Raw genomic sequence first — 19,148 nt, forward strand, 5'->3', positions numbered from 1 at the left:
ATATTGCATAAAAATTTCAGTTTACAACAACAAAAAATAATTACAAGACTTGCTAAGACACAGGAAGTTATGGCCCATATACAGTGGAAAAAAGCAGTTAATACATACTACCCCTGAGGAATCTTAGATGTTAAGCTTACTAGGCAAAGAATTAAAATCAGCTACTATAAACATGTTTAAAGAGCTAAAGGAAATCATAGCTAAGGAATTAAAGAGAAATATGAGAAAGATGACTTAGAGAATATCAGGGTGCCTGGGAGGATCAGTAGGTTAAGCATTCAACTTTGGTTCAGGTCATGATGTCAGGTTTGTGAGTTCAAGCCCCACATCAGGCTCCGTGCTAACAGCTCAGACTCTGGAGCCTGCTTCAAATTCTGTCTCTGTCTCTCTCTGCTTCTTCCTTGTTCATGCTCTCTCTTTCTCTGTCAAAAATAAACATTAAAAAAATAGAATAAAGAATATCAACTATATATATATACACATATACATATATACACATATATATACAATATATGTGTATACATGTATATGTATACATATTTATATATATAAATATAAATATATATTCATATATAAGTATATAAATATAAGTATGTATATAAATATATACATAAATAAATAAATTTTGAGCTGGCAAAAGTAGAATTAGCAAACTTGAATATAGGTCAATAGAGACTGTCCAGTCTGAGAAACAGAAAGATTTGGGGGGGGGGGGAAGAACAGACCCTCACAGATTTGCAGAACATCATCAGAAGTACCAGTATATGCATAATGGGAGTCTCAGAAGAAAAGAGAGAGAAAGAGACAGAAGAATATTTGAAGAAACAGTGGACAGACATTTCTCAAATTTGATGAAAAACATTAATCTGTAGATCCAGGAAGTTCAACCAACTCAAAGTATGATGAACATAAAGAGATCCATTCTCTTGCATATATAAATGATAGTCACACTTCAAAAGACCAAGAGTAAAAATGCATTTTTGTTTGTAATGCTTTTCTTCTTTTATATGAATTAAAAGATACATGCATAAATTATAAAACTTTGTTAATGGACATTAATACATAAGAATATAATTTATATGATAATAATAACACCAAAAATGGGGAGCTGAAAGGAACTAAAGCAAAGTTTTTGTATATTATTGTAATTAGGTTGGTATTAATCTGAAGTAGATTGTTTTAAGATAGCATGTTAATTGCAATCCCCATGGAAACCACTAAGAAAATTAACTCCAATAATATAATAGAAGAAACAACAAGAGAATTAAAATTGTACACTGGAAAATATCTAACACAGACGAATGCAGTGATTGAGAAGGAAAAAACATAATACATAGAACACAAATAACAAAATCATAAAAGTCCTACCTTACCAGCAATTACATTAAATGTGAAAAGATTAAGCACTTGAATCAAAAGATGGAGATTGGCAAAATGTATTTTGAAAAAATGACCCAACTATATGCTGGCTATAAAAGACACACATTTGACTTAAGAAGCAAAGAGTTTGAAAGTAAAAGAATGGGGAATAGTCTCTTTGGTTATTGTAATAGAGACCCAGTAACTAAAAGAGACCTAAAATAGGTATAATGGTATCAAACAAAATAGACTTTAAAACAAAACTGATGACTTGGGTCAAAGAAGGGCATTTTATAATAAAAAGTGGGTCAATTCATCAGGATGGCATATCAATTCTGAATACATATGCACCTAGCAGCAGAACTCCAAAGTATGCAAAGTAAAAGTTTACAGAATTGAATAAATGGACAATTAAAAAATAACAGTGAGACATCAATGCCCCATTTCTAATAATGGATAGAACGTAAAGAGAGAAGACCAAGAAGAAAATATAAAAGTGTATCACCAATATAAGCCAACTAGACCTAACAAACATCTATAGGACAGTTTACCCAACAGCAACAGAATTCACATTCTTCCCAAGTGCTCGTGGAATAATTATCCAGGATAGGCCATATGTTAGACCATATAACAAGCTGCAATAAATGTAAAATAATCGAAATCAGACAATGTATGTTCTCCAACATCAATGGATTGATATTAAAAATCAATAACAGAAGGTAATCTTGTATGTCAAGTATACTTCACTAAATAAATACCAAAAAATTAACAGAAAATAATTTTGAGACATTTACAAATATGTGGAAATTAAACAACACTCTTCTAAACACCAAAGGGTGAAAAAAATCACAGGGGAAATTAGAATATATTTATTTTATAATCATGTACATATTTTAATATTGTGTTATTAGGTATATTTAAATTTGTTTATATTCCGGTTGATTGTTCATTATTCAGAAACACTGTTTTTCTATAGTAATACTTTTTGCTTTAAAGTTTGCTTTGCCTGATATGAGTACAATTACACCATTTTCCTTTGGTTATCATTTCACATTATATCTTTCATATTATTACTTCTAATCTTCAATAGTCCTTATATATAAGGCATATCTTTCATGAGCAGTATATGGTTGGTTATTGTTTCTCTGTCCACTTTGACCATCTTTGTCATTTAATTGGAATATTAATCCAAGTACTTAAGTGTAATTATTGATGTATTTAGGTATAAATCTACCTTTTTTTTTACTATATATTTCCTATTGTATCATCTTCTTTTGGATTAATCAAGTGTTAATTATTCCATTTGCCCCATGTTAGCTTGTTAGTGATATATATATATGTGTTAGCTTGTTAGTGATATATTTTTTTATTTTATTAGTCACCCTAAAATAAGAAATGCCAAGATTCATTCATTGTTCATTGCATTCTACTTTAAGTTTGTGCTTTCATGACTTCTTGGATAATACTTTTAGTGTTGTCACGTATATTGATTCTATACTTATTTTAAGTCCCACAGTGATTTACTTACTATTATTTGCATTTATTTACCCTTCTCTATGTTAATTTTTTTCCTGCAGTTCTGTGTTTAAACCTGAAAAAATCCCTTTAAGACTCTCTTTTAGTGTAGGTCTACTAGAAACAAATTTTCTCTGCTTTTGTTTGCCTGAAAATGAATTTATTTCACATTCTTTTCTGCTGAGTATATTTGTAGGTATAGAATTCTTGGTTGGCAGTTTTGGTCTTTTCAGAACTTTAAGAATGTCATTCCATTGTCTTCTGGATTCCATGGTTTCTATTAAAAAGTCAGCTGAAGTCTTTGTTGCTTAAAAAGTTTTTCTCTGACTACTTTTGATATTTTCCTTTTATTGTTGTTTTTCAGATGCTTGATTATAATACTCTGGGTGTATTTATCCTAAATACAGTTTGTGGAACTTTTTGAATTCATGACCTGCTATCTTTCATCAGTTTTGTAAAATTAGTTGCCAGTAGATTTGAAATGTTGCTTTTGTTCAATTTATGTTTTCCTATTCTTCTGGGACTCCAATTACTGGTATATCAAACTTTTAAAAAACTTTTATTTATTTTGAGAGGGGCGAAGGGCAGAGAGACAGGGAGAGAGAATCCTAAGCTGACACTGACAGTGTGGAGCCCGACGTGGGGCTCGAACTCATGACCTGTGAGATCATGACCTGAGCTAAAATCAAGAGTTGGTTGCTTAACTAAATGAGTCACCCAGTCTCCCGTTATATCAGACTTTTAAATGTTGTTTCATATAACTCATATTTTCTCTCCTGTGGTTTTTATTCCTCTTAATCTTTATACGTAAACTTGAATATTTTATACTTCTCTCTTAGTTTACTTTTACTATTCTCTCTGATGTGCCTAATCTGTTACTAACTCATCTTTCAATTTGTTTTAGTTCTTGTAACTTTCGGTTCTAGCATTTCTGTTTGGTCCTGTTTTTTACGTGCTTGGCAATTTTTAAATTGGATGATAAACATCATGTGTGAAAAATTGCAAAGATTCTACAGGAAGTTATCTTTTATCCTGAAAGGATTTGATATGCTCCAGTCATATAACATATGGACTGAGCACATTACTCAAGTCAATGCTGGGTTTCAGATTTTGTTAGCCTTATTGATTTTCAGTTTGTTCTAACTCTTAAAATATAGCCTTTAATTTTTAAGAAGTAGCCTTCTTGGATTCTCTTCTGAAATCCTGAGGTGTTTACTTATGCTCTAGCACCTTGGTGGTTTCTAAATTTTCATCTCTGTCTCCCAAGGTTTCCAAGGCTGTGAAAATCTCTGCTCAGCTATTTAACATCCAAGCTGTTCCTTTGCACTTAGTTTCTCTGCATTTTACCCTGCACAGTTTAGGAGTCAGCACATGCCTTGAGGGGACATTGTACATAAGTTCGGGCTTGCTCCTCTATGGTTTTCTCAATTCATGTATCTTAGTCTCTCAAGTCACAATCACCTTGGTAGCCTCAAACTACAGCATCTGTCTCCCTAACCCAGTGAGATTGCCATAAGCCCAGGCTGACACTTCTTCTTAGCTTCTATTACCCATGCCAAGAATCTGCCAATACACAAGTGAAAAGCTGAGGTGAATGTGGGGCTCAATTCATTACAGTTTTTTTCTCTCTGGGATCTTGGATTCCCTGGTACTGGCTTCCTTAGTTTTTCTCTGGTGACTCCAAATAGTTGTTGTATATATTATTTTTAAATGGTTGTTCTCAACAGGAGAGTTAAAATATTACAAGCTATTCTATCATAGCTAGAAGTGGAAGTTGAATCATTCACTTTTAATTTGCAATTTTCCATAATCTCTACTTTCAATATAGTCTTTCATTTGTGGTTTTAAAACTGCAGAGTTAAAACTGAGTCAGAAAAAGTATGTACCTGGGTGAACTTGAAATAAGAAAAATGAGTCAGGGAGGCATTTATTCAAATATTAAATAAAATCTGTACAATTGCTATTTTTCTATGGTTAGTCTAAATAACAAAGGGAAAATGGATTCCTGAATTATGTAGGTGTTAGTCTAATACTGCAAATTCAGCATTCTGTGTATTACAGGTCTAATGTCAGTATTGAACAACAAAATGAAAACACTCTATTGGTTTTATAAGTATAAAATATAGTGCCTTTCTGTAACATATATTTTGTATTACTTTTTGAATTCATAACATATATTTTCTCTCTACAGAAAGGTAAGTCTGACGCTTCAGTATGTAAGTTGTTTTTATTTTTTTTTGTTATTTTTTTTCAAGTGAAAGAAATAGGTCTCTTTACTATGTTGTGTAGGTCTTCTGGATGGGACATGCTCCATTTAGAGCTCGGTTTCCTGCTTGGAGGGACAATTAATATGCTTACTACTTGAGAAACAGCATGGCTCATTGGACTAAGCTTTGAGTCAGTAGTTTGGAGTTATAATCCTACTTCTACTACTGATTCAATTTATGTCCCTGGGCAAAACATTTAACCTCTGTATTTGTTCACCTAAAAAATGGGATAAAATGATCACTTATTTGAAAGAGTAGGTAGTAATAACTAATTTTGAATATAAAGAAATGCGTACAATATATTTTGACCAGTTAAAATTACTACAAGTGTTCCCACAATTCAGTTCCCCCCAAAGCCTCAGTATTGCTTTGATTAAAATTCTTCTGATCTAAGTTAAAATGAAGCACAATAAAGTGCAGCTAAGTGTTTTAATTTGCATGCTTAAACAGATGGGAAAATCCAGTGTTGTTTAGCCTGAGAAAACGAAAATTTTTTAGAAATAAAGTGAAAAATAATTTTTCTTTACCCATTGTTTTTTTAATTGTAAAGAGTATTATTTGTCATACACATGTATTACTCTCTATTGCCTCAGTGCAAAAATTCACTTTTACACACAATAACAATAAACTTATATCCACTCTTTTCATTTTCTTATAATTCTCTAGAATGGAGTTGTAATAATAATTACTGTTAAATTTTATGATAATTTTATCTCAGCACAGATTTTTTTTAAAAATGCTCTCACCATATCATAAAAAGGAGCAAATATTCGGATAGTTCCTTTGCCTGGTACTTTACCTTACTTTGCATAATATATGCTTTTGAAAAAATGTAAAGATAATCTTTTTTTTTTTTAATACAGAGAAATTTTCAAAATACTTGTATATAGGAAAGGTGCCATTGAAAGGAAGCCTTAAAAAGAATGCCTTTAAAAATTTAATAAATCACCCTCAATTTTTTTTCACAAATTTGAGTTTAATTTAAAATAGAGGACAATAAATTGACTTTCTTTACCATGTATCTCTTTATAACTATTTCTAGTGCACTGGTACTAGACTGAGACTCATTTTTTTAATCTATGAAATGGCAATAATATCATCAAGGCTACCTATTTAACAAAGTTGTAATGAAAATCAAGTAAGTATGTATAACAAAACACTTTGAAAACCATTTGTCTTGTTGGAGATAACATTGAGGAATGCTGTCATCTAATAGCCTCCAAGAAAGATCTCTGTATTCTTGAAGTCTTAATGTTTTTACTCCCTTGTCTAATATTTGTCACCATTCTAAGTAGTTTCCACCTCCTTAGAAATGACCCATTCAGCTCACTGGATGCTTTAACATCCAATTTTGAATCCACTGCCAGTCACAATTTTTTTCTATCACTGCATTGGTAACTCCCTGGCCACTGTCATCACAGACACAACTCCCCTCCAAAACCTTGAATTCTTATTCTTAGATAATAGTTCCTATCCTAGCTCACTTGCTTAAATATCAGCCAGAAGGCAATGAGTCCAAATGGTGTCAGCCTTCTAATCCATTGCTCCTGTCACAACTCTACCCACAACAGCCTCTTCTAGATTGCATTTTCTCCTGTCCAACTCAAATTCCATTATTCAGTGTTTCAATACAATTCCTATAACTTGCTTGTTTTTCTTTTACTCAAAAATCACTTACTTAACAAACCCAACCAAGGTAGAACTCAATCATCTGTATGACATCTTTCTCAGTTTTTATCTCATCTCTCTGGCTGTTACTTTTTCATCCCCTTTCCTGGCTCTTTATCTTCCATTTGCTAAATTTCTTCTCTCTGTCCCCTCTCTATTTAAACACTTTTATTCATTCCCATGGACTTAAATACCTTTTATGTGCTGGTAATTCCTAAATTTGTATCTGTAGGATTGCCCGTCCCGTGAAACTTCAGTCACATCCAAATGCTTACTTACTTTACATCTCTATTCAGATGTCTTGCGGTCATCTCAGATTTAACATTTTCAAAATTGAGTTCTTTCATTATTCATCTCTCTGCTTCCTTTTCTATATCTCTCCCTCTAAATATTCACCATCTCAACCAATGACACTATCTCTGCTCCTTTGCTTGAGAAAAAAGTAGCAGTCATCCAATTCATCAGTAAATCCTGTTGATTCTTCTTCCAAATTATATCTTGAATCTGTCTGCTTCTTTCCATATTAGTTCATAGTACCATAATCTCTTGCCTGACTTACTGTGACACCTTTCTCACTGGTCTCTGCTTTCTTTGGTAATTTCTTACAACCTGTTCTCCATATAAGAGCAAGAATAATCTTTTTTTTTTTTTTTTTTTTTTTTTTAACGTTTATTTATTTTTGAGACAGAGAGAGACAGAGCATGAACAGGGGAGGGGCAGAGAGAGAGGGAGACACAGAATCTGAAATAGGCTCCAGGCTCTGAGCGGTCAGCACAGAGCCCGACGCGGGGCTCGAACTCACGGACCGTGAGATCATGACCTGAGCCGAAGTCGGACGCTTAACCGACCGAGCCACCCAGGCGCCCCATGAGCAAGAATAATCTTTAAAGACCTAAGCTAGAACTCCCTTACTTAAAACTGTCCAATGGCTTGATGCTTCACATTGAATAAAATCCAAGGACTTTACTTCTGTCTATAAGATATTGCATGGTCTGGGGCCTGAATTCCTGTTTCTCCTTATTCATACCACTGTCTTCATAGCCATGAAATCCTCTTTTCAATTTCTGGAATACATTACAGGCTTTGTACATACTGTTCCTCCTTAACTAGCTCGATTCATGGTTATCTCCTTTTCGTCTTGTGGGTTCAGTTTAAATACGTCTTCCTTAGTAGGTCCTTCCTGATTTATTCTAAATAATGCCTTTTTTCCTCTCCAGTTCCACCACTCTTCCTTATCTCAGCACCCTGTCTGCTTTTATACATAATCTTTCCCACTTGACAATTCCTTGTTTACTTGCTATTTTTCCATCTTCCTTATGATACTGTAAGCTCAATGAGGGAAGAGATGATATCCACTTCTTTTATCATTATACAACCAACACCTAGGACAGATCCTGTAGCTAATAATTACTTGTGGAATAAATGAATACCACAGATAAAGATGGACAATGTGATGAAAATGACGGATTCTTATGCAGTCTTGCATTAGAGACAATTTTAGGGCCATAACCATCAAAGCTTTATTTAAGATCTTAAACATTTGTTAAAATGGATGGAAAGCACTATTTTTGAGACAGTCTTAGGTATATAGCCTATTTTCCACTCCAGTCCTTTCAAATGATCTATGGTGATTTTCCCATCTATGAGACTTTTATAAAATACAATAAAACTAAATTGCTAAAAACATGAAATAAAAAAAACAAAATATAAGCCCAATTATTTTTAACTTCCACAGACTTAACATTATTCTTTAAGTTTCTATAAAACTTTTTAATTGAATGTTGTCAATGTCTATGCCAATTGCATTGAAGATCATAACAAAGAGTTTGAGCCAACGCTGGTTTGAGAACTGCATTTTTGAGTAGTGTTGTTTTACTCCAACTTGAATGAATGACTGGGGTCATTGGGATTGATTTATTCACTATATCTCAAAGCACATGCAGCCTTTGTTATAGAAAGAGGAGTTGAAAACCATTAGAAGTAAAATAGAAAACAAAATAAAAGCCATAAGATGTATAACATAGGCATACAATTTAGAAATAAAAGTTAGAAAATTAGTTGAAAAAAAGTTATAAAACTATGAAAACAGAAAACTAAGTCCCTGTAGTCATGAATATAAATTGGAGGGTGGGAAAATACCTCTGGATTTTGAAGGACATGAGAGTGGGAGAAAAGTCAAAATTTACCCTTGGGATGTTACACAAGAACCAGTTGGTTGTTGAGGATTCTATTACTACTGGTTAGTATAGCCTTTTTATCAAAGTGCTGGATACATTATTTCCACCACAGCTAGTATTTCCTAACTTTCCTAACTCATTTTCCTGCCTTAAAATATTCTGCCTTCATGTTTTGTCCCACGTCCATTCCCACATCTATATTCTTCTCATTATTTCCTCCCCTTACACCCCACCATTGACATACTGCAATGCTATGCCTAGATCTAAGTAAAAAGAGAGGAGTAGCAGTAGCAAAAGCTAGGATATGGGGAATTTCATTTCCACCTTGAGCATTTAGGGAGAGAATGTTCATAGAAGATATGCTATTATTTGCCTTCCTTTGACTTACCAAGTTACCAAGATTTTCCCCATGTACTATGCTTTACAGCATTGGTATATGAAAAATTCATTACTTATGCCACTTCAGGAACATCCATGTTATCTGAACACAGGAGAAGACTTTTATAGTACCTTTATAGTATACTTTCACATAGTTACACAAATATATACTTTTAGAGTATATCGAAAGCAGCAGAAATATTTTTAAATCCTTCATCTTAGGGAAATTCAACATCCTTCATACTCCAAAGAATTTAGTCATTTTACTGACGATAAAGGAAGAGAGATCTGGCATGTCTATGCTTAATTTATATGTGGCTGTTGGTATGTCCAAAGGCAAGTGAGTACATTACAGTGGGTTTCTTCACAATATATGGCATACCACCCAATCTCAAAGGTACGTTCAAATCTGACCTAATTCAATTCCAGCTCTATTTCAGAGCTGAAGATTTAAACTTACTCCATACCTTTTAGAGCCATATGAGTTTCTAGCATAAAAAATCAATTGTCCTTTATTTTGGAAGAAGTCTATGACACTTGTTTACCTCTGTATCCTCATCTAGCCAACATACACTTGAATTTCTAGATTGAATTGGCCTTTCAAGATTCCTCCAGCTGGGAAAAACTTGCAGTTCAATTGAACTTCTTGTCTGAACTCTGGACTTGAAATTCCAGCATTAGAGTGAATAGAAGACCAGGTCTCAGGCATGGAGATTGAGTGGTGTTAGCTAAAGATGTTTAATACATAATTGTCTAATGCTCTGGCAGACCAGAATTCATGTTTCCTTTCCCTTTCTTCTCCTTCCTTCCTTTCTTCCTCAGTTTGTGCAGATTGCACTGTTAGGGAGGTGTTGGATATGTAGATTAACAAAAAGTGATTCTAGAAATAGGAAAGAAAGAGGGGCAGTAGGGTTAGCTGCAGCTACCTTTGTCTTCTTTTTAACCTTTGGAATTCCAGTGGGAATTAGTCACATTCTCTCATGTCTTACTAGGTTAAATTATTTTTGAATTTTTAAAAATATACAGAGGATGGGGGATTTTAGGAACAAAATAGGTAACTACTGTTACTGGATATTAATAACTTCTCCCATGGGGTTAAACTCTTTATTAGAGAAGAATAGTCTTCTAGTGTGTACGTGGACTTGTTGCTCCTCTTTCATACTACAGAAAAATAATTTCTACCTTCTCTTACATTCTTTTACTGGCAAATTTAGGTGGTTAGATAAGGAATATATTTTCAAGTTTTAGTCCTATTACTGGTTATTCCAGTTATTCCACTTGCTCTGATTTCACAATTCAAGAAATATGGAAGTGATGCAGAGATAAGACAACAGTGAGGCCTGATCCAGGGTATAACCGACATCAAATTCCTGAATGAATTAAATACACTCTTCGCTTCCAGAAACATTAGTGGCAACTTTTAGTGCAACTGGAGAATGCAAGAAGGTTTATATTTATTCCTCTGACCAGCTCATAAAGTTCAGAGAATTACATAATATGAGATCATTTAGACACCCTGAAGACCAACTTGGGACTTTTCTTAACTCTTGCACAATATCAGTCAAATTCTGAGCACCACAACTTGAGAACTGGAAATCTTGGAGAGAGTTTAAAGAGTCACAATAATTACTAATAACCTTGACAAGTTGTAGAAATGGGCAGATAATTACAGGATGAACTTAATAGACAGAAATATAGAGTAATTTAGAGGAAGAGAAAAATAAAATGTGAATACAAGGGAGAAGGCTTGGCTTTGTGGGAAAAATGTGGGAATCAGTAAACCACCAGTAAAACATGAGTTAGCTGTACAGTACAGTTGCTTTATTATTCTTTATTAATAAACCCCCAAATTTATAGAATACACGCAAGAATATTGCACTTAAAAAAAAGGCAATAATCCCCTAGTCATCCATACAATTATACACCTATCACATGCTAGACACTTTGAGTGCAGGCATAATAAAATGGAGAAGACGTAAGATTCCTACCTTCACGGAGCTCGCTAAAGCGTGGTAAACGAGAAAGGTAGTACCTTTAATACTGTTTTAAGTTTGTATTTTGTAGCCAACTTCAAGTATAGCAAATACTGTGAGTTCCTTGAGGTAGGGATCCTGTTTTTGCATTTAGGATCCATTCCGTGCCTCCAGCACAGCACCTTGTAAGCCATCAACTCGTATTAAGGGGTAAAAATAAGTCCTAAAAGAACTAAAATTTGAAAAAGTAAATACTTGTCTGACCATCAAACATGTCGATCGAAATCAGGTTTCCTCTTCGGCACGTAATAAGTATTTGCGAACCTATTACGTGGAGAAGAGTTCTCAACACAATGCTTTGTGTATAAAAGGGATGGTGGGAATGCACTCAAATTGCACACGGTGATAACTGCCATGGATATCCTGACCGGGTTGACAGCCCATCCTCCACGAGTCTTTCCCCTTCTTTTTTAGCCAAAAGACAAAACGCTTAAGCAGTAGCTACAGGGTTGGGACGCGGAGCTAAGACTGGGGGCACAGACACCAGCTCGCGCGCACTGAGCTCCGCTCGGACTGGCTCACCCCGGCTTCCCCCGCTCCTCCGTGCGGACGAGGCGTCCCCCCAGAGGAAAGACAGGGTGCCGCAGACGCCCGTCGGAGTCACTGGCCACCCGCCCTGCCTCAGGCTCCTGTTCCTCTTGGGCTCCCACTGATCTTGCGAATGTACGCTCCAAAGAGACCAGCGGGGTGCGCGAGTAGAAAACCAGGCGCTCCAGGTCCCCGATCGCATCCAGTCACCCACCCACTCGAGCCCCGCAGCCCAGCAGGCCCAGCAGGCCGGACGCCGAGGCCTCGCGGTAACGAGCCTCCATCCGCCCCGCCTCCTCGCCCTCCAGCCGGCCCCGCCCTCGCACTCACCCCTCCCCCGCTCCCGCCTCGCTTCCCCGACAATCTCCTCGCGCTCCCGGCCCGGCACGCGCGCTGCGCCCGGCCGCCGCTGCCGCCGCCGCCGTCGCCGCCGCCGCGGCGGAGCGTTTCTCCGCGGTGCCTGGCTTCCAGCTTCGGGCCGGAACCGGAAGTCTGGGGGGCGGGGCCGGCGGAGGCCAGGGGACCGAAAACGCGGCCGAGCCCGGAGCCCGGAGCCGGAGCCAGAGCCTGGACCAGAACTTGGCCGCCGCTTGCACCGCTGCCGCCGCCGCCGCCCGCTGCTCCTTCCCCGCGCCGCAGCTGCCTCGGCCGCCACGGCCGTGAGCTCGGCCGTCAGTGGTCCGCGGACTTTGGGTGTCCGGGTTGAAGGTCGGTCCGGACGTCGGACCCAGCTCGGTTCCCGGACTGTCCGGGCGGCAGCGGACGCCGCCGCCTCCTCGTCGCCTCAGCCTGGCGTTTTGTTCCGAGAGACCCAAGAGGCGAGCGGAGCTGACAGTGATTTTGACAGTGATTTAAACCCGCTTTTGTTGTTGTTGGCTTTTCGTTGTTTGGTTTTGTGTGTTGTGCGTGTGTGTGGCGGTTTTTCCCCCGTGGTGCATTTTTTTTTTTTTTTATTGTTGTGCTCTCTCTTTTTTTTTTTTTTTTTTTTCTTCTTAACCCCGTGAACGTTTTTTTGGTCGGGGCTTCCGAATATGTTTTATGACGGTTGATTTTACACCAGGAGGTTTGTCTCCGAGGAAGACCCAGGGAACTGGATATCTAGCGAGAACTTCCTACGGATTCCTCGGAGCCTCGGGAAAATGGGAGCTGCTGCAAAGTTGGCGTTTGCCGTCTTTCTTATCTCTTGTTCTTCAGGTAGGTGCATGGAGCCCGGCGCGGCGGGGCTGCTGCTGCCGCTGCCGCTGCCGCCGCTGCTGGCGGCCGCGGTTGTTGTTGGCCGAGGTTGTTGTTGGGTCGGCGAGCTCCAGTGGAGCCTGGGGAGGTTTTCCCCAACCCGGAGCTCCTCGGCTGCGACCCCCCAGGTCTGATTGTGATCTGGAAACCTCCGTGAATTTTTCTCGTCTAGAGTTAGGCTGGCGAACTGATAAGAGTGACTGCTCTGTTGTGGAAGTGAGAAAGTCATGGTTTGTGGCCATAACACTGGATGACAGCGCTGGTTGGGTTGCAGTTAAGCCACAGATACCACAAGTGACAATCTATGCAAAGGTTTGAGAACCGAAAGGCGTTTTCTGGAATGTCATTTACTGTGGCATTCTCCAAAATAAGGGTGTTTTATTTTAATTGTCTTTTAATTAGTGCTTCACCAGTGACTATCACGACAGAGATCAAGCCAGTTGTTACTTAATTTTGACCGTGAGAAACAATGCATCATATCAGCAATTTCATCTGGGTCTCCCTTTACGTTTTCTTCAACTTCACTGTCCAGCAGTGTTAAAAATAGTTGTAGTTGTTGTTGTTGGAGTATTAACAATAACCCAGTGCTGGAGAGGTATGCCTCTGTGTGTTGGTAATGTGCTGGCTTTCAACCACCATTTATGTGCTCTTTTCTGGCATAGATTTTGCTTACCTACGGAATACTTATTTTAAACGCGTTGTATTGAAGCATTGTTTTTGGTTTAGAGCAGCCATTTGAGATTGTTCATACTGTCAAATACACTATAATCATAAAATAGGTTTTGCCCAAGGTTGGAAGAATAATTTGGTCCTTTTATATTTGAAATTTTGATTTTGTGAGAACGTTCTATGCTTGCAACCAGTGGTTGGAAAACTATCTAGTCCTTTGTATTTGAAATTCTGTAAATGAATATATCATCTAGCTCAAAGGTGCAAATGTACACAACAGGAGAGTTTGTTTGATAGATGAAACAATTTTAAAGTCACAATGGATCTGTTTATCATAAAATTCAATATTCAGTTACTAGGTTGTGACAGAATTATAGGGGGGGGGAAACGAATTGACAGGTTTCATGGCCATGTCTTTATCTCGTTTGCTACAGGGAAATTAGAGGGTGTTAGTCTTTTCTTTGTGTACCTCTGTGGTGTGTGTGTGTGTCCATCCTCCCAACCCTCCCCCCCCCCTTTAATAGAATCTTTTGTAATGTATAGAATTTTGCTGAATGGTACATTTCCTTGTGGTTAATAAATGGATAAAGTCTAGTCTTATGTCTGTAGTGGTATTGATCAGTTCCGGGTGGGCTAAATGTGTTGTGAAATGGCGATCATTGCCAGAGATTAACCAAAGAATCATGTCTGTTTAAATGGAAGAAGGAACATGCTTAAGGCAGGCTGACAGTTCTTTTTGTGCACGGTTTGGGGAGGAAGATAAACAATGGTGTCTCTGAAATGAATGAATACCTTGATAACATTAAACCTTTTGCTTTTGTGACATGACTTAACTGTGTAGTTTTTATTTTTCCCGTAGTACTCTTTATCCTGTGTTCTGTATGTTCTGGTTGGTAAACTCCTCTTGTTCAAATCCCTTTCTCTGATCTCCTGCCCTTGAGGAGGAGGGGCATCATGGCCACTGACCAAGGAATTGTGGACATTATTCCCTCCCAAACCCACCTGAGTCACACTAATTGGTGAAGGAGGTTATTCTTGAGCAGTCTCAAGGTATTACTTCTGGAAAAGCACGCTGTCGCTACAGATCTTACAGCTTCCTCTGCTTGGTTTGGAAGTAAAAAGAATTGAGCATTAGTTTTTTTGTAGGATCGTTTTAACTGGGCCAAGAGGTTAATAACTAAAATTTTAAAATACAGTAATTTTGTTGCTCTAGAGCATATAGATATATATATATATATATAGCACACAGAATTACATAAAATTGCTACTAAATATTGTTGCATAGTTTATTTTTCAAATAAAAATTCCTAGTTGAACTAAAATATAATTCTACTGAAGATCATTGAAATCATCTGAAAGACTTTAATCCATGTTTATGTATGAAGATTTTTAGTACTTAAAATATCTGATTTTTTTAAAAGGCTTTTGTTATGAATCAAATATACTCTAAAAAATTATTATGTTTCTTTTCCTAATTGATTTTTCTGTGTAATATGTAAATTTGGCATGCTGGAAGCATGAGGATGGCTATTTTTATGTGAATTAAAAAATTTTTCAAGTTGTCAGTTTTTAGTTTCTGGATTTTTTTTTTTTTTTAAGCAAATGAGAAATGGTGGTAAAGAGCTCTTGTATTTCAGGATTTTTGGATGGACGTTTATTGTTTTCTTTAGTATTTTGTGGACTTTGATTTTTCAGTTTCTATCCTGTGTTATATATACTGGAGACTGATTTTGCAGACTGATTTTGCATATTCTGCGTTCTTGTAGAATATGGCCAAATATGTAATTTCTTTCTGTAATTCCAGGGGAAACATTTTGGAGTTTTTCCTTCATCCTCAAATGCCTTCAGCTTCCTTTTGTATTTGAATTTTTTCATTCTCCTTATCTTTCCTCAGATTCTGTTTCAAAACACAGATCTATTTCTTAGATTTTTATTTGTATGTTTTTAAAGCATTGTGGTTAATTTGTATCTTTCTTCATAATTCCTTAAACTGTGAAGCTGAGTTTAATACTTGTTCTAGTACTTAGGTTTATCCTACCTAGAATGATGCAGCTATTGTGGCATTTGAATTGTACTGTATAAGTAGAGAATTTGTTTGGATTTCTGTGAGAGCTGAAGGAGTCTGGTCCATATATTCCATGAAATAAGAACTGGAAATAAAGTAATTATCTGCATTTCCTTCACTTCAGTTAGACAATACTGTGTGTGTGTGTGTGTGTGTGTGTGTGTGTGTGTGTGTGTGGCCCGTGTGTGTTTCTGTGAGTGAGTGTATGTGCAGTTGGAGGGAGAATTGGCAGTACAGTGAATCTTCTGGGACTCTTCTGAACTTTGGCTAACAAGTGATAGATATTAAATACTTTGTTTTCTACAGGCAGAATCTCTTAAATCTAGTCTGTGATCAAATTCAAATATAATATATTGGAACATTAAGACCATAAGAGAAACAAAATAAACTCTCTCTCTCCTACTAATTCATTTTGAATTTTTTTCTAAGACAGTAGTTCTCAAGCTTGGGTGTCTTTTGCTCCTTGCCCCTGCACCTCTCCCCCCAGGGGGCCTTTGAAGACATTTTTCCTTGTCACAATTGTGGGGGAGGGTGTGCTACTAGCATCTAGTGGGTAAAGGGCAGGGATTCTGCTAATCATCTCATAATGAACAGGACAGCCTTCCGAAGTGAAGGGTTATCTGGCTCAAAATGTCAATAGTATTGACAATAAGAAGGCTTATTTTAAACTTTTCATTTTTGAAAGCATGGGTATATTAGTAAAAGGGCTTTGCTTTCCTCTCCCACGGTCAATCATCCAAATTTTACAAGTACATGTTATTGATCTCCAGGTGACCTTGTATTGAGAGCTTTCATCTTTTATCTTTTAAAATTAGAATGATTATATTAGAGAAACAGACTATAGGTATGCACATTATTTCATCTTATTATACTTTAATGAAAATATTTTGTTGACTTACGAATAAACTCTCCAATCACTTTGCTATGATGGAGAGTCCATGAAGACTGTATATTCATGAATAAGATGAATGATTGGTCAAGGTATCAAGTTTAATTATATTTGCTTTTGATCCAGTAGTGTCTTTGCTGTAATAATCATCTTTAAGGATATTTCCTTTTATCCTTATTAAAATCAGTGTCTGGACTGTGTGGTGGCAACAGGATTATGTGTGAGAGAAAGAGATGAACATGGTGCCTGTAAGTTTTATATGGAAGAAATATGTTTACTGTTAAATGTCTGTGAAAGGTTTCAGAGTATAAATTCAGGGTTTTTTAAAAGGGTATTTCATCTTTTTTAGATAACTTTAATTTGAAGAAATATTTATTTATTTTTGAGAGAGAGAGAGCGTGTGTTGTGTGTGTGTGTGTGTGTGTGTGTGTGTGTGCATGCATGCGTGAGCAGGGGAAAGCAGAGAGAGAGGGAGAGAGAGAATTTTAAGCAGGCTCCACACTGTGTGTGGAGCCCAACGTGGACTCCATCTCATGACCCTAAGATCATGACCTGAGCTGAAATCAAGAGTCAGACGCTGGACTGAGCAACCCACGTGCCCCAATTTGAAGAAACTTTTAAAGTAGTTTCTTAATTACATAATTTTCTGAAGAACCATTGGCTGGGTTTTGGTTATCATTAGGCTCATGTAGGGTATACTAATTAATATTCTGTGCTCTATCACAGACCCTTGTCCTTTTTAAGGTTAAAATTTGACCATAATTAATAAGTGCTTACTTTGTTTTGAAATCTGGTTTTAAGGAAGTTAACCAGCCAGGTAAGGATTAAAGTGAAAAAGTTTAAGTAGCACTACACCAGTGAAAGGAAAAATTCTGAAATCTCTCCCACAACAAGTATGCAAATACGCCTTATACTATCTTTGTAACACTTCCCCATACATATATATCTCTGGTACTATTGACATTTTTACCTTTTGGGTTTACCAGACTCCTTGTTTCATGAGAAGTAAAGCATAACTAAACCAAATGAGATTTTAATAATCTCTAAATGTTCCTTTAGATTCTAAAACTATTTTGTTGCTTTTCTACTTTTGTAAGTAGTGTACTCTCATATCTCATCTTTGGTGTCTCAGAAATCTGTGATTTAAATTTGTCTTTTCATGCTCTTTTATGTTGCTACTTGTCAAAGTAAGGTTAGCAGTGTTTGATATTGGGGTCACTAGTACTCCTTCACTTTTTATTCCATATTCTGTAACTTATAATCTCTTCTGTTCCCTTTCCACTTTCTGCCTTCTTTGTTTACTCTCTTCCCGGCCCGCTCCCCACTGTTCCTTCTGTACTTCCCTAAACTATAGGCTGCTTGCTTGTGGAACCCACTTGTTGCTTAGCATCAGGGGTGGCTCAAGAGGGCACACCCATGGTTTAAATGAAAACAGGTTCAATTTAGGATGTTTGAGAATTAACCAGATAGTCTTTTCCACTGTTCTTTAAATTGTTGGTTTCTGGAATACTACACACACACACACACACACACACACACACACACACACACTTGGGAGTAGTGTTACTCTCTTGGAATCAAATGACCTGAACTGTAGATTGCTCTTACACCCTTTTTAATATTCTGGTTTTCTTTAACTCTTTGTTTTTTTCAGAAAGTCTGTCTTTTGTTATTATTCATTCATCATCTCTGGTTAAGCCAAAATTTGACCAGACCAGAGAATATATTTATTGCTATAGCTGGAACCACATCAGACTTCCTCTGTGGTAGATTTAATTTTGTTAGGTTATGATAGTCATGTCTAGACAGAACATTGATTTCAAATTGACTATTGAACATGAAAGTTCCAGGAATAGTGTATAGGGGAAGGAGAAGGAGAAGTCAAGAGGTAAGAAAACTACTGTAGATAGCAATTGACTTTCCGTCATTCTCCAACTGGATTTCTGTTAGGCACTTGCATATACCCAAATGCATCTAGTAGTCACATTTAATAAAGGGATCTAAAGGAAATGTATTGTCTTTGAGGTTCGATTTTTAAAAACTGTTAAATGGTGGGCTTAAAGGAAAAAAATCGGAGGTTCTTATGGATACTGGACAAGAATGTGGTCGTGGCGTCAGTGGACTTTGGTTCTGGTGCCAGCACTGCCACTGTCCAGCTCATTCATCATTTCTCTTACCTGAATTATTGTTGCACTTTTCTAGTTAAGACTACCTAGGATCTTGTCACTACTTCCTCTTCCATTCCATCCACATGTGACTTCCAGATTGATCTCATTAAAAGATAAATCTAAATATGTCACTCCTACTTAAAATGTTTCACTGTGAGTCATCTTTAGCATGAAACCCAAAGTCTTGGAATGGCATGTA

General features: G+C 36.9%; 1 protein-coding gene across 1 annotated transcript in view; it reads left to right on the forward strand.

The window, feature by feature from the left end:
• Window positions 1-12,902: 12,902 nt before the first annotated feature.
• ACVR2A (activin A receptor type 2A) overlaps window positions 12,903-19,148 on the forward strand; it is an 80,986-nt gene continuing 74,740 nt past the window's right edge. Inside the window, exon 1 of the mRNA XM_042948723.1 lies at window positions 12,903-13,119. Coding sequence (XP_042804657.1) covers window positions 13,065-13,119 — 55 coding nt within the window. The 5' untranslated portion in view covers window positions 12,903-13,064. The remainder of the gene's footprint in view (window positions 13,120-19,148) is intronic.

Source organism: Panthera leo, chromosome C1, assembly GCF_018350215.1.
Source record: "Panthera leo isolate Ple1 chromosome C1, P.leo_Ple1_pat1.1, whole genome shotgun sequence".
In the NCBI taxonomy this organism is placed as follows: Eukaryota; Metazoa; Chordata; class Mammalia; order Carnivora; family Felidae; genus Panthera; species Panthera leo.